The sequence below is a fragment of the Oncorhynchus clarkii genome, chromosome 11 (assembly GCF_045791955.1).
Source record: "Oncorhynchus clarkii lewisi isolate Uvic-CL-2024 chromosome 11, UVic_Ocla_1.0, whole genome shotgun sequence".
Classification (NCBI taxonomy): Eukaryota; Metazoa; Chordata; class Actinopteri; order Salmoniformes; family Salmonidae; genus Oncorhynchus; species Oncorhynchus clarkii.
In genome coordinates, this window is record NC_092157.1 from 34327996 (window position 1) to 34349766 (window position 21771).

General features: G+C 43.4%; 1 protein-coding gene across 1 annotated transcript in view; it reads right to left on the bottom strand.

Moving 5' to 3' along the window:
* The window catches only part of LOC139420457 (plexin domain-containing protein 2-like), a 170560-nt gene that overhangs the window by 3189 nt on the left and 145600 nt on the right, over positions 1–21771 (bottom strand). The window contains exons 12-13 of the mRNA XM_071170623.1: positions 13705–13743; positions 1069–1232 (exon numbers count right to left, since the gene is read on the bottom strand). Of these exons, the coding sequence (XP_071026724.1) occupies positions 1069–1232; positions 13705–13743 (203 nt within the window). The remainder of the gene's footprint in view (positions 1–1068; positions 1233–13704; positions 13744–21771) is intronic.

Below are 21771 nucleotides of genomic sequence, written 5' to 3' on the forward strand. Positions count from 1 at the left end.
ATTAATTGACACGCTCTCGCCGTTTGATATATGCCATGTACTAAACCACTCAGTGAGTGATGAGAGCTCAGAGGGAGAAGCATTTGAATTCTCTCAGAGAAGATTGTTCCTTGATGAGGGATTGGCTCGTTGTGCGATAATGACCTTAAAGATTACGCATTTGTCATTTATATTTCTCAATGTTTAAACATCAATCAGTCTCATTACGACCTCCAAACGGTACAAATGAAACCAAAACCAATTCATTGCCAAAGCTTTCGTAGGCATTTATCATCAAAGAACCATGTGGAGCCTTGTTTCACTGCCTGCGCCCTGTGAAAGTAATCATGCATATTTATGAGTTGGAGAAACAGGGATAAAGTGTAATGAACGCTGACCAGATTATGACTTCTTTTTTTTTTTGGAGGGCCTGACAGAGCTTTGGTCCCAAATGGCACCCTATTCCCTATATAGTGCCCTATTTTTGACCAGAGCCCCGTCGACAAAGTAGTGCACTAAATAGGGAATAGGGTGTAATTAGGGATGCATACAGAGAAACACAGTGGGAGTAGTTTGTTATTCCACTCTGACATACGGGCGTCTAGTGGTTGGCAGACATATTGCCTGACCTTGGAAGGAAGTATCTGCTGGGGTAGGTTAGGAAAGCACACATCATAATCAAACCTGACAGGCAGAGAGAGACAGAGAGAGAGAGAGACTCCCTCACAAGTTGTTGTAATACTGTACTACCCTTAGGCTAGCATGGGTCTCAGCCTGCTGTTCTAAGGTACATCAAGGGACATAACTGAACAGCCAATAAAGACAGTCCAGGACGAAGGGACCTCTAAACCCAGTGGATACTTATGGACTGTTGACAAGTCAAAGCAATACCTGTCTTTGTATATAAACTTAAATGACATTTTTTGGGGGGAGAGTCACTCTTCTTTCATATTTTGCATGCTTTATGGACAGACATATGAGACACCATTAGAGACAGGCGAAGAGGAGATTCAGGGAGAAGGGAGCACACGGGAATTGAACAGCACACCGTTCGAATGTTGAGATAGCCACATAGTGGTACAGGCTCACCTCGATGAAGAAGAGGCTTGCGGCTGATGTAGGGTGGTGGTAGATGTAGACAGTGACCAGGGCTGCGGCTGCCATGATGAGCAAGACCACGAGAATGCCCAGGATCAGGCCGGTGTGCAGTGGGTGTGTGTCCTTCCTCTCCGCAGCACTCTCCTTTGGCATCGCTAGAGTAACACAGGAAAACCCCACTTTAGAATCTCTCTCTTGAGCACAGTCCTTCCCTGCATTCCTACTATTGAACAGTAGGGGACACTCGTCATTCGTGGGTGCTGCTGGTCTCTGTTTCTTCTGTTGTCACTAGGGCTTCTGTCTTAATAAACACGCCTGGCGCTTGTGATCAAGAAATGAAGTTGACCAAATGTCATGATGCACGGCCTTGTTCAGCCTCAGTCTAATCATACTTACTCTGATGGCAATTACCGTTCAACTATTTAACCATGCAAGAAACGAAAAGGGCCAGGTTCAAGTTCAACCCCCCCAGAAAAGTTAATTGTGTTTTCCTATTGTCCCAAAAACAAAACAAACCTTCAATATTATCCTTTAATCCTTACCGTCAACTAACATGAGATTCTCTTTCTTTCTGAAAACAATGGAACATTCCAAATCCAGCTCAGCCGTTAGCCGACACTGCGCTTGAATGCCTGCGTGCGTGTGTGCGAGTGCCTGGAAGGAGATTAGCATCGTTGTGGCATAACCTGTTTAGCTATTCATGAGCAACGTGCTACAGCTGGCACAAGAGATAATCCCAAACCAAGGTTAGCTCATGGTGTTGTTGGATAGGAGGAGAGATGCATCTATGGATGGAGATATCAAAAGTTATCAGGCACTCTTCAGTAATGACAGTCCAGTTTGATAAGATGGGTGTACGGAGAGGAGACTCCATTATGATTGGCTGTCCTACAGAGAGCCTTAAGGAATGTGCACTGTCATCTTGAAGGCCAGGCCTAATTGGCTACCAGTAAATTCACGTGTTCTGAATCACTAAAGGCTTGTTCACATTGGCAGTTTGAAGTGACTCAAATCCCATTTTTTTGCATATCTGATTCGAATCGGTTCTTTCCCTGCAGACTGAACTGACAAAAAGCACATGGAATCGGACATTTCAAGCCCCATTTCAAACCACCTCATTGGGTGGTTTGAAGTCGGACACAAATCTGATTCCTGGCCATGCGACTTGTTTCTGAATGGTCAAATCTAGTTTATTGGTTGTTTTTTTTAAGTGTTTTTTTACACTGTTATTTGGCATATCTTGTTTCTTGCTAGCTACTCTGTTGACAGTTTGACAAGAACATCTGGTAGCTAAGTAGCTTGTTAATCGTTTACAAACAAATGTGTGAATGACTGTGCTTGAAATCTAAACTGCCAACTAGCTAGCTAGGTCACTGCTGTGGCTAGCCAAAAATGACTCGTTTAAAAAAAAAAATCTTATCCTTTGAGGCTTTAAAGGTGTTCTTACTCTATGTTTTTGAACATTCAAAGTAACTAGAAAACATCCCATGGCAGGCATTGCTGTCACTGTAACTTGCCACATAACTTCTGAGTGATAGGAAGCACACGCACCACCAATCAGCCTAGACCCCTGCGCACACACCTGTCGTTACTATGTCAGCAAATGACTGCTGTCGTATCACACACAAATCTGATTTGGTCACTTGTAACTTGTTGTTTGGACAGTCAGTATTCCAAAGCGTATTTGAAAAACAAGACTGATTTTAGCGTTAAGGCCTGCAGTGTTAGCAGTTAGCACATTTGGTTCCTTGGAAGTTGTGAGAATGTACTGCATTTTGGTTTCACATTGGTTGTGGGAACGAAGGCATACGTTTCCTGACCTGTAAAACTAACAGAAGTGAACGCTTCTTATTTGGTTGCAGGGAGGTTCTGAAAACGTTTTACTCTGGTTCCTTAAGTTTTCCTGGGAGGTTTTATTCATGTTCCCGAGAATGGAAAGGATAGATTATTTGGTTTTCAAAAACTTTCACATCATTTTTCAATAATAAATGAACTTTTTATAACTCTAAGCACAGATGGGACACATGGAAATACATTTCCTCAGGCATTAATCATGCAAACACATGTCTTGTTTATTGAGACACGGCACGACTTATGATCAATCAATTCAGACCTCTGATCTTCGGTTCTCTATCCATGGAATTAGTCCACTGTGCCACCAGGATGGAGCGAGCATGTCATGTTTTTTATGCATACAAAGCTGTTAATTTTAGTCTATTCAAACAGACCCCATTTTCAAAAGAAACAAACATTCATTAAGAACAGTTGTGGCCAATTACTCAGTGCGGTCAACACACCTGAACACACTTAACAAGATAGAGAAAAGTGAGAGTTTTGTTGATGCTGAGAACGGACTGTATATGCTTTTAAATAACATTTTTAGAACATTATCTGAATGTTTAGTTTTCTTGTGGTTTTTATAGAAAGTTTTCTTCATGTTCTGAGAACATCATTTTGAGCTTAATGATGTTAATGTGTACAATTACGTTTTTTGGAACATTCCCGGAATATTGCCAAGAACTGATATACAGTGCCTATACAAAGTTTACACAGCCTTGAACTTTTTTTTTCTCGCATTTTGTATTGTCAGTGCCTCAGAGTTTCATCCATTTAAAGGATTTTCCACTTATCTACACACCATACTCCGCTTATAATTGATTTTTATTGTGAAAAATTATATTAAAAATACAAAAATGAAATATCAGAATTGGAGAAGTCTCCAACCCCCTGAATTATTACTTGGTGGAAGCACCTTTGGCAGCAATTACAGCAATTAGTCTGTTATGATAGGTCTCTACCAACTCTGCACACCTAGATTTGGCAATATTTGACCATTCTTCTTTACAAAACTGTTCAAGCCCTACCCAGGGAGAGAGCAAATGTTCTATGCCAGGTGAAATCGCGCATCATTGGCTCATTTTTATGGATGTGTCCGCAATGACTCACTAGAAAACAGCTTAAACGAACGCAAATGCAGCTCCTTTGCTGTTATTTTGACTGCACCGGTTGACGTGACTGTGTTAGCCAAAGTTGGCTAGCTAGCAAGCAAGGGATGAGAATGTTGCCAGCCATCATGGCAACGGAACATTTAGAACGAACGACTGGGTCGCGTTCATAGATTTGGAACAAAAACACTTAACGAATGTGTTGTGTCTCTGGCCATCGAACCGATAGAATGAGCGACTGACAAGCCAGTTTAGGTAGCAATCCCTAGATTTGTGTTGGGACTATGTCTCGTGGAAGGATGAAATCATATGAATAAATTAATACAAATTCAGTTTTTATTTGAATATGTTGGTAACCCATTGTATAAAAGTGGTAATGCCCTCGAAGCCGGTGTTTGGAGGATATATTGACATGGTTTGACTTAGTCTCGGGCCGAAGAACACACATGCCAATATATCCTGCAAACACCGGTTTCGAAGGCATTATCACTTAATTAAGTACTACTACAACTACTACTCTACAACTACTACTACTACTACCACTAACCTGATAATAAGATAGCATTGGCAAGCAGTTCACTCAGTCACAGCATCACATGGCAATGGAACAAGTACATTGGAACACCCTGTTCTATATTCTTATGTCTGATTCCCGTGTGTGTGAGAGAGAAAGAGTCGCAGCGGCTGTCCCATCGATCATAGCAGGAGTGAGCTAATGAAGTGATTACAAAATAAATGGCCACAGCTTTGATCTCTCATCTCCCACAGATTTCTGGCAACATTCCTTCCTGGATCTTTTTATTGATTGAGATCATATGTTTATATATTTTTACAGTATTTTTCTTATTTTCTTTTCCGTTCTCTTTCTTGGTTTAATTAGTGACTAGCCACTCATCAGTGCCCCAGCCAGCTTCCTTCTCTCATGGCTCTCTGCATTATTGATCTCCATAATCGCACAGGAAAACAGGGAGGTCCAGAGTGCTAATCACACCTGTTTGCTAAAGCGTGGCCAATCATTGATTATTAGCATACACTGTAAAAAAAAAAAAGAAAATCACCCACAAATCTAGTTGTTCCAACTAATTATTATTAAGTAACTGGTGACACAGCCTTTTTTTTAGTTTACTCAGCTTTTCGGTCAAAGTGTTACCTGAATTTAACATTTTTAGTTGGCCCAAACTTAGCTCCAACATGAGAAAGTGTGTGTGTGTAACCAGTTCCACAGCCTTTTTTCTTTTTTTTAAGGTAAGATGCCAAAATAATCCTTTCTAGTTGAGTTGTGTTGGAGCAATGTCTGGGCCAACAAAAAAGTTCAGGTAACACATGGAAAGTTGAGTAAACAAAAGAAGATCTGTAATCACATTCAACCATGCAATGACCATAAAGTGCCAGGTTTAGGGCTGAGAGCAAAAGGAAAACTAAGTGCTACAGGTATCAAGACAACGTAATTGCAAAAGAGTATCTCTTAGTCATACAGACCAACAACAACAAAAAAATCTATCTTATTTGCATTCTGAATTATCTGATAGTACATTGTCCACAGTGTTGCTGTATTTTTTTTTTTTTTCATGTAGTCAAAGCAACTGGTAGTGCCAGCAAATAACATAATTTCCATTCAGGGATATGTGTAATGGTTGCGTGCTGGTGGCAGGGAAGTCAGGCACAGGAGAGTGAACTTGGTATAAACGGAGCACTTTAATAAATGCTAAAAAAACTCCAAAAACCAATATATACAAAAATAATATAAAAGGGTACAAAACCCGTCGCACACCAGAACATGACTTGCACAAAACATACAACAAACAATCACAGACAAAGACATGATGAGAAACAGAGGGTTAAATACACAACATGTAATTGATGGGATTGAAACCAGGTGTGATGGAAGACAAGACAAAACCAATGGAAAATGATAAATGGATCAGTGACGGCTAGAAGGTCGGTGACGTCGACCGCCGAACACCGCCCGAACAAGGAGAGGGACCAACTTCGGCGGAAGTCGTGACAATATGGAGTGGGATTAAGTCTTGGAAAAAGTTATATTTTGAAATAGAGCTAATCTCTTCAATTTTGAGAGTTATTTGGCAATCCTCAGAATATGCTCTTCCTGATACTACACTGAACACAAATTGAAAAGTTAATATATTAGCAAATCAGTCAATTGAAATAAATGTATTAGGCCCTAATCTATGGATTTCACATGACTGGGAATAAAGATATGCATATGTTCGTCACAGATACCTTTAAAAAAAAGGGTAGGGGCGTGGATCAGAAAACCAGTCAGTATCTGGTGTGACATCAAACTGCTCGCCCACATTGCGCCTTTGACGGGATTCATCTGTGAAGAGCACACTTCTCCAGTGTGCCAGTGGCCATCGAAGGTGAGCATTTGCCCACTGAAGTCAGATACGACACCGAACTGCAGTCAGGTCAAGATCCTGGTGAGGAGCTTCTCTGAGACGGTTTCTGACAGTTTATGTAGAAATTCTTCAGTTGTGCAAACCCACAGTTTCATCAGGTGTCAGGGTGGCTGGTCTCAGACGATCCCGCAGGTGAAGAAGTCGGATATGGCTTGCGTGGACACACGTGGTCTGTGGTTGTGAGGCCGGTTCTCGAAAACGACGGAGGCGGCTTATGGTAGAGAAATGTACATAAAATGATCTGGCAACAGAGCTGCAGTCAGCATTCCAATTGCACGCTCCCTCAAAACTTGAGACATCTGTGGCATTGTGTTGTGTGACAAAACTGCACATTTTGGAGTGGCCTTTTATTGTCCCCAGCACAAGGTGGACCTGTGTAATGATCATACTGTTTAATCAGCTTCTTGATATGTCACGCCTGCTCCCGCTTCCATGCTGCATCACATCCGACCGTGATTGGGAGTCCCATAGAGCGGTGCACAATTGGCCCAGCGTCGTCCCGGTTTGACCAGGGTAGGCCGTCATTGTAAATAAGAATTAGTTCTTAACTGACTTGCCTAGTTAAATAAAAGGATAAATAAAATAAAAAAATTCCCCTCTCTGGCGCTCAAGGGCGCCAGGCTGCCCTTCATTACGCACACCTGTCACCATCATTATGTGCATCTGCGCTCATTGGACTCACTTGGACTCCTTCACGTTTTGATTGCCTTCCCTATATCTGTCTGTTTCCTCTGTTTCATCCCCGTGTTAGCAGTAATGTAGTTTTGTTTCCCCTATCCAGACTCTGTCCGTATTCTGTTTCTGTCTGTGTTTCATTAAATGTTCACTCCCTGTACTTGCTTCTCGTCTCCACCGTCTGTCCTCACAGAATGCTGATACCCATATTCAAAGCTTCAGGGAGGTTTTAGTTTTTTGTTTTGTTGGGGACGTCTGGTCCAGGTGCCGCTGCCGTAGGAACCAGGGGTGCCTCAGCTGGCTCGTCGGGCTGCCACGCCTTTGCTGACTCGAGAGGTTTCCTTGCCTCGGTTGGCTCGGCAGGCACCCATCCCACGTCATGCCTCAGGTGCCGCTGCCGTAGGAACCAGGGGGTGCCTCAGCTAGCTCCTCAGGCTCCCACGCCTCAGCCGGCTCATCGGGCTCCCGCGCCTCCGCCGGCTCATTCGGCTTCCGCGCCTTGGCCAGCCCATTAGGCTCGCCCAGGTGCTAGAGGGGGGGAGGGGGGTACTGTCACGCCTGCTCCCACTTCTCTTCTCTGGTGCTCGAGGGCTTCAAGCTGCCCTTCATTACGCACACCTGTCACCATCATTATGTGCATCTGCACTCATTGGACTCACTTGGACTCCTTCACGTTTTGATTGCCTTCCCTATATCTGTCTGTTTCCTCTGTTTCCTCCCCGTGTTAGCAGTAATGTCGTTTTGTTTCCCCTGTCCAGACGCTGTCCGTATTCTGTTCCTGTCCGTGTTTCATTAAATGTTCACTCCCTGTACTTGCTTCTCGTCACCAGCGTATGTCCTCACAACACCTGTCAGGTGGATGGATTATCTTGGCAAAGGAGAAATGCTCACTAACAGGGATGTAAACAAATGAATGTACAAAATTTGAGAGGAATAAGATTGTTGTGCGTATGGAACATTTCTGGGATCTTTTATTTCAGCTCATGAAACGAACACTTTAGATGTTGCGTTTATATATTTTTTTGTTCATTATAAATGGAAATCAAAACGTGTGACCTGTATGTGACCTGTATTTTTACATGTCATCTTAAAACTTCTTATAACACAAATTCTGCTTGTGATATCAAAATTCTAACAACTCTAACATGTTAAATAGACTTCCTTAGGAAAAGTAAAGGAGGGAGGGGGTGTATGACTAAAAATGGAAGAGATATTTCAATGTTAAATTCATGATGGGTCAAAATTACTCACTTCGCCTTTCTACACTCTTAGAAAAAAAGGTGCTATCTAAAACCTGAAAGGGTTATTCAGCTATCTCCGTAGGAGAACCCTTTTTGGTTCCGGGTAGAACCCTTTTTGGTTCCAGGTAGAACCCTTTTGAGATACATGTAGAACCCTTTACACAGAAGGTTCTACTTGGATCTCAACAGGGTTCTACCTGGAACCAAAAAGGGTTCTACCCGGAACCAAAAAGGGTTCTCCTTTGGGGACAGCCGAAGAACCCCTTTGGATGTGGTGTTAAATGGGTCAATTGTGATTGTACAGGGATTTATGGTGCTTTTAACACCACTGCCCCGACCATCCAAACCCACTATTTATTTAGGACTATGCTAGCCTTATAGAACACCAAAACAAAAGCAGGTAGCCTACTGTACGTTAACAGAAACTGTACTCAATGTATATGTGTAATGTATATGTTCCTAGGATTAGGACTTTTATCGCGTGTGGACGGATAAGTGTGTGTGCGTGTGAGTGTGCGTGTATGCATGAGAGAGATCTTGAGACTCAGTGTTTGTGTGAGCCCTTTGTCTCAGAGCATAACGATTTCACCCCCACCACAGCACTACTCAAAATATCTCCTTACAACACTCATTTCGCATTCATCCCCTTCTCATTAGCAGGAGGTGTATGACCCATTTGGCTGAAGCAAAAATCCTCTTTCAACTACGTCATAAAACCTAAACTGTCTAGAAATATTAACTGACACCCAATAAATACCACCAGCAGTGAAACTAGAGCTGGAAAGCCCCTTTCTTTTCTCACTTTTTTCCCTGGAAGGCAATTTGTCTGTGTTTTGGGAGAAAAGAGTCCAACTGCCAAGCCTCACACAGTTGGAGGCAGCTGCTCCACAGTAGCGGCTAGGCTAGGCTGTTGTTCTGAAGTGTTTGCAGGGGTCTCCTGCCTAGTGCTCAGAGTGAGAAGGGAAGAGAAATCAACAGCCCAGCGTGGCTAACCAACAACCCCATAACAACCTCACAGACCAGTCTACTGCTGTGGAAAACACATTGTGTCCCAAATGGCACCCTATATAGTGCACTACGCTTGACCAGGGCCCATAGGGGCATTTCACAGGGCTCTGGTCAAAAGTAGTGCACTATATAGGGAGCAGGGTGCTCTTTGGGACACAGACCCAGGTTTCATCTGACTGACAGGTTAATCTGGTCTCATCTGTAAGAGGGGTGGAGGGAGATTTCCTTGGGTGTGGGTAAGCGAGAGGCACATCTAAGCCATTTGGCTGCAGAGACAGGGGTGTGAATGAATCCACGTTGTTCACATTGGGTCACACAGCTGAAAGCTGGCAAAAACAATAGCCTGAAAACATAGTCACAGTGTCTCGATCATGAAAGTGGATGACTATGCCTTCTTATGGCTGGAGGCATTATTGAGAAGCTTGGATGAATAAGGTGTCCAGGTTAAACTGCCTGCTACTCAGGCCCAGTTGCTAATATATGCATATTATTAGTAGATTTGGATAGAAAACACTCTGAAGTTTCTAAAACGGTTTGAATAATGTCTGTGCGTATAACAGAACTCATATGGCAGGCAAAAACCTGAGAAAAAAATCCACCAGGAAGTGGGAAATCTGAGGTTTGTAGTTTTTCAAGTCATTGCCTATCAAATATACAGTGTCTATGGGGTCATATAGCACTTCCCAATGCTTCCACTAGATGTCAACAGTCTTTAGAACCTTGTTTGATGCTTCTACTGTGAAGGAGGGGGGAATGGGAGCTGAATGAGTCAGAGGTCTGCCAGAGTGGCATGAGCTGATCACGCGTGTTCACGTGAGAGTTAGCTTGCGTTCCATTGCATTTCTACAGACAAAGGAATTCTCCGGTTGGAACATTATTGAAGATGTATGATAAAAACATCCTAAAGATCGATTCTATACTTTGTTTGACATGTTTCTCGCCAGACTGTAATATGACTTTTCGTCTGAACTTTCGCCTGGACTTGCCCACGTGAAAAATATTTATTTGGACATATTATAATATTTGGACATAAATTACATACTTTATTGAACAAATCAAACATTTATTGTGGAACTGGGATTCCTGGGAGGGTATTCTGATGAAGATCATCAAAGGTAAGTGAATATTTATAATGCTATTTCTGACTTTGTTGACTCGACAAAATGGCGGATATCTGTATGGCTTGTTTTGTTGTCTGAGCACTGTACTCAGATTATTGCATGGTGTGCTTTTTCGGTAAAGCTTTTTTGAAATCGGACACACGTGTTGCATTAAGGAGAAGGTTATCTTCTTATGGCTTGAATCCCGCTAACGGGATCGATATGACAACAGCCAGTGAAAGTGCAGGGCGCTAAATTCAAAACAACAGAAATCTCATAATTAGAATTCCTCAAACATAGAAGTATTTTACACAATTTCAAAGATAAACTTGTTGTTAATCCCATTTCAAAAAGTCTTTACGACGAAAGCACACCAAACGATTATGTTAGGTCTGCACCTAGTCACAGAAAAACACAGCCAAAGCGAGGAGTCACAAAAAGCAGAAATAGAGATCAAATTAATCATTAACCTTTGATGAACTTCATCAGATGACACTCATAGGACTTCATGTTACACAATACATGTATGTTTTGTTCGGTAAAGTTCATATTTATATCCAAAAATCGCAGTTTACATTGGTGCGTTACGTTCAGTAATGTTTTGCTTCCAAAACATCCGGTGATTTTGCAGAGAACCACATCAATTTACAGAAATACTCATAATAAACATTGATGAAAGATACAACTGTTATGCATGGAACTTTAGATATTGTTAACATTGCAGGCATGACTTTGAAAGGTATGGGCCGTGTTCCAAGTGACACCTTATTTGTTCTATTTATAGCCCCATAGGGCTCTGGTCAAAAGTAGTGCACTATATAGGAGTGCTATTTGCAAAGCAGACATTGAAATTAAGGTTACATTGGTTTCTGCAGTATAACGAAGCAAAGTCACATCAGGACACAGCTACATGAATGGGACTGGGACTGCGGAGGTCATGGCTGGAGTTCGAACCATCTCCCTATGATCAACCAATCAGCATTCTCCTCATAAACGCTCTCGGCACATAAACCTGCTGTACTTACTTAGCCTTCAGACAGCGAAACACAGAGCCTGGGCAGGGAAGATGAACTGAATGACTGCGTGGACCCAGACCACCCCGCGCTTTTAGGGCCACGTTACTGACAGCACAAGTGTCACGGGGCCACAGCCATCCTCTCATCCTGGCTAACGTGCCTAGCGAAGCTCGTCGACACATAGTCTCCCAAATGGCAACGGATTCACTGTATAGCCCTGCTTTTGGCCAGGCAGAATAGTGACCGATACAGTGCACGGGTTGCCTTATGGAGACGCAACCCAAAAGGGAGAGATGACTTTGTCTCATCGCGCTCGGAGGATAAGGGGTGCCCTGTCGTCCTCGCGTAGCCTCTGCAGTGAGACAGTAGGATGTGTCCCGATTGTCCCTCATCTTATCACTCGGGCCAAGGCTAATCGCCTTAGCGTTTTCCTGCCGTGCTCCGTGTTTCCCAAGGTGAAAGGACACGCACACCGCTGGATCTGATAGAAATCCCACTGGAATGTGAACGTGTGTCCAAGCCCAAAGCAGAGTGGAGCGGATAAGATTCACCAGATATCCAATTCTACATCCACAGCTCACGTTACTTGACGCACTGTATGTGTGCTGTGTAGTATTTTCAAAAACTATTGAACAGCCGGTGAGAGTGGATGACAGTGGGAAAAGCTAGAGGCTGTGTAGACCGGTTGCCAACTTATGCTGTTCGACGTAGACGCGTGTTGGAGTCTGCGGCATTAGCGCTACACCAGCCAAGCCATAGCCACCATTACTTTAGACAGCCTCTCCCTATAGTCACATGGCTGGTTTGTGGTTGTAATCGGTCACGTGCAGTGTGCACCTAAAGACATGGTGTGGTTTGGGCTGCAGCAACCTTCGGCTCTGTGGTTTCAGTGTGATCACACTGGCTCATTCCCTCCATCCCTTTTGGCTTTCACCTTAGGCCCAAATCCCTTCCCAGCACGCTTCCCACACAGTGACTAGGTCCCGAACGGCACCATATTCCCTGCATAGTGCACTACATTTGACCAGAGCCTATGAGCCCTGGTCAAAAGTAGTGCACACCACAGAGCAAAGGGTGCGATTTGGGACGCATCCCGTGAAACAGGTCCGGTTTCTCCCAAAATAAAATGGGCACGCAGAGATTTCGTCTTGTCCGACATCTGGGAAGAGGCTGTGCCACGAGCCAGCGAGTGAGATAGGCAATGTTTGGGTAAGGACGATAAGAGACACAGATTTCCAATTCCTCTCTGGGAGGAAATTAAATATTTGTGTGGTTTACTCACGAAGTGATGGAGTTGAGACTAATTTTGGAATTCAAATGTCAGTCTAACACTCTTGCTCTCTCTCTCTCACACACACACAGAGTGGGTGTAGCTAATCAGCAGAAAATGTTATTTAAACAGTTCATTTTGTTAAATAGATACCCTGCTGTGTTGAGGTGTGTGCGTAGCAGAGTCGACCATATACCGGTAGTACCTACATCCTGTTGAAATGGAAATGTGTGTTAGATTGTTGACCACACCCACCTCTTCTGAAATACCCCTCATACTGGAATCCCCCTCAAATTCCTGATGACATTGAGTTAATTTGTCAAGGGTCCGCACTCCAAATTGTGTTTTTTCACAGTGCTATTTATTTAATTTGGAGGCAACGAGGGCAAATTAATGATGTTTTAATTTTGGTAAACGCACCAGTTCTGAGAGCAGTGGTTTCAAGAACTTGCTGACATTCACATTGAGCTTCAGTCTGCGTTTCACCAACCCTCTGAGATAGCGTTCCTAATGCAACTATGAACCCCCCCCCCCCCCCCCCCTAACACCCACAAAGGCTACATCCCAAATGGCACCCTGTTCCCTATGTAGTGGACTACTATGGGCCCTGGTCAAAAGTAGTGCATTATGAAGGGAATAGGCTGCCATTTGGGGGACACGCGCAGACACCATGATTGATCAGTCCAATCCCAAAACTTGGTACAGTTAGCCCTTTCAAATCAGCCTCTGGATGAGGTGCTTCAACACGGCTTCAATGAGCCGCTCCTTCCCTTGGCCTGTCCTCCCCAGAAAGCAGAGCAATCTGTCAGCGGTAAATACACAGACAGCAGCCTTGGATGTAAACAGAGCCGCAGACATAAACACAACATGCATCTACACAGAAAAACACAACCACTGAACAGTCAAAGGAACAGGGAAAGGGATATATACAATGGGGAAAACAGAGGCTTACCTCCATTGTCTTTAAGATGCAGAGCAATCTTGGTGTCATCTGGAGAGAGAGAGAGGGAGAGAGGAAGAGGGAGGGAGGGAGAGAGAGAGAGAGGGAGAGAGAGAGAGAGAGAGGGAGGGAGATGGAGGGGGAGAGAGAGAGAGAGAGAGAGGGAGGAGGGAGAGAGAGAGATATATAGGGAGAGAGAGAGAGAGAGAGAGAGAGAGGGAGAGAGAGACACCATTACACATTATGACCTCTGTTTTGTCTGTGGTTTGTGAATATCCCCACAGCCAGAGAATTACATACAGAATCCCTATGTCTATTATATGAATTATAGGATCTCTATGCCCACTGCTCAGAGCTGCCTGACAACAACAACCACTATTAACCTCAATACTGGTAAAGAATGTGAATCAGATATTCAGAAATAATCATTAGCGGTTATTACACAGGTTTATAGACAAATTTAACTTTTATTTTCCAGTTTATATTTCATTACTAGATCATCTTCATTTGAAAAGTGAATTTACTCAATGTCTGTTTGGAGGGGATATAATGCTCTCCCATGCATAATGCAAGAGCAAGAAGCAGTCCGGGTTTAAGCAACTATGAAACATTTAAATTCACTGTGAGAGGTGTGATATGAATTTACACACCCCATAGGATTCACATTATGCAAATGTGCCACATACTGTACATGAGCCGGTAAAATCTCAAAACGGGTCTCAACTAAGTAAATGTATTTCAATTTCCAAGATCAAAGATAGTTTAATGCATGCAACCATTTCCTAGAATAATTTCCTAGTCTAAGAAATGCCACGGTCTATGAGATAAGGTGTATGACAGCGAGGTAGGAAATCAAACTCGATAACCAATCCTGTGCCAGTGTCATGAATTTGAACAATTATCATAGGATGACATTAAACTGTGACAGTGAAGATTCCTCAAAGCCACATCACACAGTATCTGAACTCATACAGGATACAGTATTAAAGGATGAACAGTGGGAGGGAACAGGAGAGGGAAAAGAGAGCTGCCCACACACCACCATTGCCTGACTTGACCTTGGACCTCTACAGCTGAGGAGACTGGGGCGGATCAGAAAACTGATCCTCTGTGTTTGTCAAGAAGTGTGAGGCTCGTTCTGTGAGTCAGCTTCACAGCACATACCACAGACAGACAGACCTCCTGGCTTTTTCATGCTAACACACACACACACACACACACACACACACACACACACACACACACACACACACACACACACACACACACACACACACACACACACACACAAACAGTCTCTGTTCACAGCTCACACCCCTGCTCCTCAGCGTGTCTGACCTCCAGTATCGTTGGGGTTTGTTTTCGTCCCTCAGCTGGACCTCTCTCACACTCCTCTCCACCTCTCTCCAGCATTCAAGGCATCTATGCTCATATCACCACCTCATCCACCTCACTGAGGGAAAGTCTTTAAAAGGGGCAAACTGGGATTGGGTCATCCATTTGGGGATGTTTATATGAATGATAAATAGCGATTGATTTTTGAAGAATATCATTTATAGATGCCTCTGAGCTTTGTTGTTTTTCATATCCCAGATTCCCTCTAACATTGGCTGAGAGAAGTTATATCTACCAAGGAGGGCATAAAAGAGGGTAAAGGTCAAGGACTGAAACAATAAACATAAGACGAAACCCTGCCCTCACATCCATGAAATGAAAACCTGCCCTCGCAGTGGAAAGCCATACAGAATCCCAGGACAAAATCCTAAAATGATTAATTTAGAACAGTGAAAAGTATAGCTGGATGTCATTGGAGTTTGTGTAGTGTGGGGTACTGAGAGCCAAAACGTTGGGCATCTGCTTTAGAGATCATCACCGACTGGAGCCGGATCTAGAACCCAGAACTCACAGGCAGAAACCCTACTGTAACTCACCACTCCAACCACCTTTAAACACCACTCTGCAATAACAAAACATGTAGTCTGTCTACAGGTTTAGCCTTCATTGTTTCATCAATTCCACAAGTCTGGGAAACAAAAGAGCACCTTACCATATAAACTATTTTTCATGTCAGAGAGCACACCAAATTCTTCTGCTTTTACCACTCTGCATTAAACTACTACACTCTTAGAAAAAAGGGTTCCAAAAGGGTTATTTGGCTGTCCCCATAGGAGAACCCTTTTTGGCTCCAGGCAGAACCCTTTTTGAGTTCCATGTAGAATCCTCTGTAGAAAGGGTTCGACATGGAGCCCAAAAGGGTTCTACCTGCAACCAAAAACGGTTCTTCAAAGGGTTCTCCTATGGGGACAGTCAACGAATCCTTCAAGGTTCTAGATAGCACCTTTTTTTTTGTAAGAGTGTGTGTATGTATGTATGTATGTATAGGGTGCCATATGTACAGTATGTCATTTGGGACACAGCCTACATCCCTCAATCTAACCTTCCTCATTGTGGTTGCATATTCATACAATGGTGCATTCCTATGCTGCATCACCAGTCACCCGCACCCGTAGACAATGCAAAGCTGTCACATGTCATAATGAATGCGACATAATTAGCTGTCTGCACCTCTTTCTCTCTGGCGTTAGCAAGAGTGGATACTTGAGATGATAAGTTGTCCATTAGCACAGTGTAGGCGTTGTGTATCTCCCAGGCATCCCAACCCATAACACATTAGTCAATTATCAACTTCAGGATGTACCAGTTACCGGACAGAAAATACACCCTGCATAGGCTTTTAGTCATGATTAAAGTGCATAATGTGACTGTGCAGAGAGTGACAGGGGCATTAAGTTGAACATGTTACTTTTCAGGAGGAAGATGAATGGTACAGTTGAAGTGAATTACAGACATCTAACATTCAAGTCAATACCGTGTGTGGGTAATATGTGAAGCTGATGAAGATGAATTAGCTATTTGTTTCAATACATACGTGGCTTGACGTTTTAATTTCCCTTGACATCAGGGCAATGAAGTGTAAATGGCTGTAATCAATTCAGGGTGTGCCTCAAATAGCACCCTATTCCCGATGGGCCTTGGTCAATAGTAGTGCACAACATAGGGAACAGGGTGCCATTTGGGATGCATTTTCAGCTCTAAGAAGCTCAAGTTTCTCTGCAGGAGTTTTTTTTAACCTTTATTTAACTAGGAAAGTCAGTTAAGAACAAATTCTGATTTACAATGACGGCCTACACCGGCCAAACCTGGACGACGCTGGGACAATTGTGAGCCGCCCTATGGGACTCCCAATCACAGCCAGTTGAGATACAGCCTGGAATCGAACCAAGGTGTCTGTAGTGACGCTTCTAGTACTGAGATGCAGTGCCTTAGACCGCAGCGCAACTTAGAAGGAGAACTTCACCGTTTCTCCTGACATCAGCAGGAAAGAAAGGAATGATCATGATTATATTTCTGTGTGGATGCATGTCTTTAAGATTTTAGAGACGTCCTAATTCAATCTGCATTGTTTAGTTGGGTAAAACACAGCTTGCATGCCTTGCATCATTTGTTACCATCTAGTGTGCATTTGGTACTCAAGGAAAACAATCCGGATAGTTATATTACTGAAGAAACAGTGAAATAGGCGGAGAAGTTATACAGAGCATTCGGGAAGGATTCAGACCCCTTTACTTTTTCCACATATGAGTATCATACCCATTGATCCTCAACTGTAGTGTAAGTAATTCTGCTTTGAATATTGATGAACCTCCCTTTTGAGAAAATGGCCCTTGAATGTTTTGGTACACCAATTGGAGAGCTCTTCTTTGTCTACACCCATTCAGCATCGTTCACACCCTCTTGAGCTTTAGTCCCACCCAGCTCTTTAAGGATTCACATGTGAGGCCATGTACTAAACAACCAAAGATTTCAAGATTAAAGGCTGGTTTATACTACGGGTGTGTTCTTCAATTCAATCTGGAGTGCCATAGTGTGCGCAGAGTGCACTCTGGGCGTTTGTAAATTCGGAGCGTTGTCAGATTGTCCGTTCGTAAATTTTGAGCACACACTGGACGCTCTGGGCGAGGGTGTCGGGTTGATCTGACCTAACAACAGCAGTCAAGAACCCAAGCTAACTGGCTAATGTTGGCTAGCTTGCTAGCTACTTCCAGACTCAAATGAGGGAACAACTCACTCTGACCATTTTACTCACAGTCAAGCACCCAAGCTAACTGGCTAACGTTGGCTAGCTACTTCCAGACTCAAATCTGAGAATACCTCACTCTGACCATTTACTCTCCCTAGCAGAGCAGTTTAGGCTGTTTTTACGTTATCCAGAGCATTGGTGACTGCAACTGTGCTGTTGGCAACAATTGAATTACGCTTTTTTGCCAACGTTTTCTGACACCGGCCATATTCAACGGGTGCTGAGCGTTTGTAAATTTCATCAGTTATTCTGCGCTCTGGCACACTCAGACGAGTGCTCTGAAATCGGAGCACTCATCTGAAAAAGGTTCCTTTCTTTTTCTGTGGCTTAACCAACTAGGCTCGTAATGACAAAAACAGATTTTTAGAAATGTTTGAACATTTATCAAAATGGAAATATTACATTTACATAACAAATCAGATCCTTTACTCAGTACTTTGTTTTAGCACCTTTGGCAGCGATTACAGCCTTGAGTCATATTGGGTATGACGCTTCAAGCTTGGCTCAGACTGGGCTACTCATGAATATTCAGAGACTTGTCCTAAAGCCATTCCTGCATTGTCTTGGCTGTGTGCTTAGGGTCATTGTCCTGTTGGAAGGTGAACCTTCGCCCCAGTCTGAGGTCCTTAGCGCTCTGGAGCAGGTTTTCATCAAGGATCTCTCTGTACTTTGCTCCGTTCATCTTTCCCACGATTCTGACTAGTCTCCCAGTCCTTACCTCTGAAAAACATCCCCACAGTATGACGCTGCATCCACCATGCTCTACCGTACGGATGGTGCCAGGTTTCCTCCAGATGTGACGCTTGGCATTCAGGCCAAGAGTTTAATCTTGGTTTCATCAGACCAGAGAATCTTGTTTCTCATGGTCTGAGAGTCCTTTAGGTACCTTTTGACAAACTCCAAGCGGGCTGTCATGTGTCTTTTACTGAGGAGTGGCTGAGGAAATGTACTGGGTACTTTGTTTTACTTAACGTCCCAACAGCACATCCATCAAATCTTCTTAGCCTACCCTTCTGTTCGAAGGTAGTCTCAGGATTAAGACTCACTGTAGAAAAACATTTGCATCGGAAAACAAGCTTTCTTCATTGGACAATTTCAGATATTGTGACTCCATTTATGTTAGTTTTATACAACGGGTGGTTTGGAATTCCCATTGTCAGAGTCTATCCTGCCCAGAATTACACTAGACAACATACACATGGCCAGCACATTCATAAGAAGTACCATTGTTACCTAGCAACGCAGTACCACCACCACCATATCCCACTACTACTGTATCATTGGCCCAGCCATGCAACTCATCAACTTGATCTCCTTAGTAAAACAGATCTAGACATTATCGCCGACATTTGCAACATTGTCACAGTATTGAAATCCGATTGCCACTGTGTCCCACAGTAATGAACAGGACAGGATGAGACAGACAGGCAGCTTTTCTTAGCCAGTTGAATTCATGAATCAGCCTAATTTTTTATGGATATACACTATGTGGACACCCTTTCAAATGAGTGGATTCGGCTATTTCAGCCACACCCGTTGCTGACGAGTGTATAAAATCGAGCGCACAGCCATGTGATCACCATAGACAAATATTGGCAGTAGAATGGCCTTACTGAAGAGCTCAGTGACATTTAACATGGCACCATCATAGGATACCACCTTTCCAAAAAGTCAGTTTGTCAAATTTCTGCCCTGCTAGAGCTGCCCCAGTAAGTGTTGTTATTGTGAGGTGGAAACGTCTAGGAGCAACAACTGCTCAGCCACACAAGCTCACAGAACGGGACCGCCGAATGCTGAAGCGCTGGAGGGGAGTTAATAAGCTTGCCGCCATTGGACTCTGGAGCAGTGGAAACGCGTTCTCTGGAGTGATGAATAATGCTTCATCATCTGGCAGTCTGATGGACGAATCTGGATTTGGCTGGGGCCAGGGGAACGCTACCTGCACAAATGCATAGTGCCAAATGTAAAGTTTGGTGGAGGAGGAATAAGGGTCTGGGCCTGTTTTTCATGAGTAGGCCCCCTAGGTCCCTTTTTCATGGCTAGGCACCTTTTTTCCAGGCTAGGCCCCTTAGTTCCAGTGAAGAGAAATCTTAACGCTATAGCATACAATGGCATTGTAAATGATCCTGTGCTTCCAACTTTGTGGCAATAGTTTGGGGAAGGCCCTTTCCTGTTTCAGCATGAAAATTCCCCCTGTGCACAAAGCAACGTCCATACAGATATGGTTTGTTGAGATTGGTGTGGAAGAACTTGACTGGCCTGCACAGAGCCCTGACCTCAACCCCATCGACCACCTTTAGGATTAATTGGAACGCTGACTGCGCGCCAGGCTTAATGACCCAACATCAGTGCCTGACCTCACTAATGCTCTTGTGGTTGAATGGAAACAAGTCCCAGCAGCAATGTTCCAACATCTAGTGGAAAGCTTTCCCAGAAGATTGGAGGCTGTTATAGCAGCAAAGGGGGACTAACTCCATATTAATTCCCATGATTTTGTAATGAGATGTTCGACAAGCAAGTGTCAACATACTTCTGGTCATGTAGTGTATATACTGAACAAAAATATAAATATAAAAGTTTTGGTCCCATTTTTCATGAGCTGAAATAAAAGATCCCAGAAATGTTCCATACGCACAAAAAGCTTATTTCTCTCAAATGTTGTGCATAAACTTGTTTACATCCCTGTTAGTGAGCATTTCCCCTTTACCAAGATAATCCAGCCACCTAACAGGTGTGGCATATCAAGAAGATGATTAAACAGCATGATCATTACACAGGTGCATCTTGTGCTGGGGACAATAAAAGGCCACTATAGGTTTTGTCACACAACACAATGCCACAGATGTCTCAAGTTCTGAGGGAGTGTGCAATTGGCATGCTGACTGCAGAAATGTTCACCAGAGCTGTCCACCAAGGGTCTTGACCTCAAATCAAATCAAAGTTTATTTGTCATGTGCGCCAAATACAACAGGTGTAGGTAGACCTTACAGTGAAATGCTTACTTACAGGCTCTAACCAATAGTGCAAAAAATGAATTAGGCGAGCAATAGGTAGGTAAAGAAAAACAACAGTAAAAAGACAGGCTATGTACAGTAGCGAGGCTATAAAAGTTGTGAGGCTACATACAGACCCCGGTTAGTCTGGCTGATTGAGGTAGTATGAACATGTAGATATGGTTAAAGTGACTATGCATATATGATGAACAAAGAGTAGCAGTAGCGTAAAAGAGAGGGTTGGCGGGTGGTGGGTGGGAAACAATGCAGATAGCCCGGTTAGCCAATGTGCGGGAGCAACTGGTTGGTCGGCACAATTGAGGTAGTATGTACATGAGTGTATAGTTATAGTGTCTATGCATACTGTATATGATAAACAGAAAGTAGCAGCAGCGGGGGGGGCGGTGGGGGGGGGTTCACAATGCAAATAGTCCGGGTAGCCATTTCATTACCTGTTGAGGAGTCTTATGGCTTGGGGGTAAATACTGTTGAGAAGCCTTTTTGTCCTAGACTTGGCACTCCGGTACCGCTTGCCATGCCAAACTGAATGCATCGTAACCAACTTCAGTGGGCAAATTGCTCACCTTCGATGGCCACTTATAAGTTGGAGAAGTGTACTCTTCACGACTGAATCCCAGGTTCAACTGTACTGGGCAGATGGCAGACAGCGTTTGGCACTTTAACTCTACGTACATGTACATATTACCTCAATTACCTTGACTAACCCGTACCCCCTGTATATAGCTCTCGCTATTGTTATTTTACTGCTGCTCTTAACTGATTTGTTCCTGTTACTGTTATCACATTTTTTACTTAATACTTCTTTTTTCTTAAAGCTGCATTGTTAGTTAAGGGATTTTTAAGCATTTCACTGTTGTATTCAGCGGACGTGATTTGATGGTGCGTTTATATTTTTGTTCAGTGTACAAAGAAATGTCAATAGAA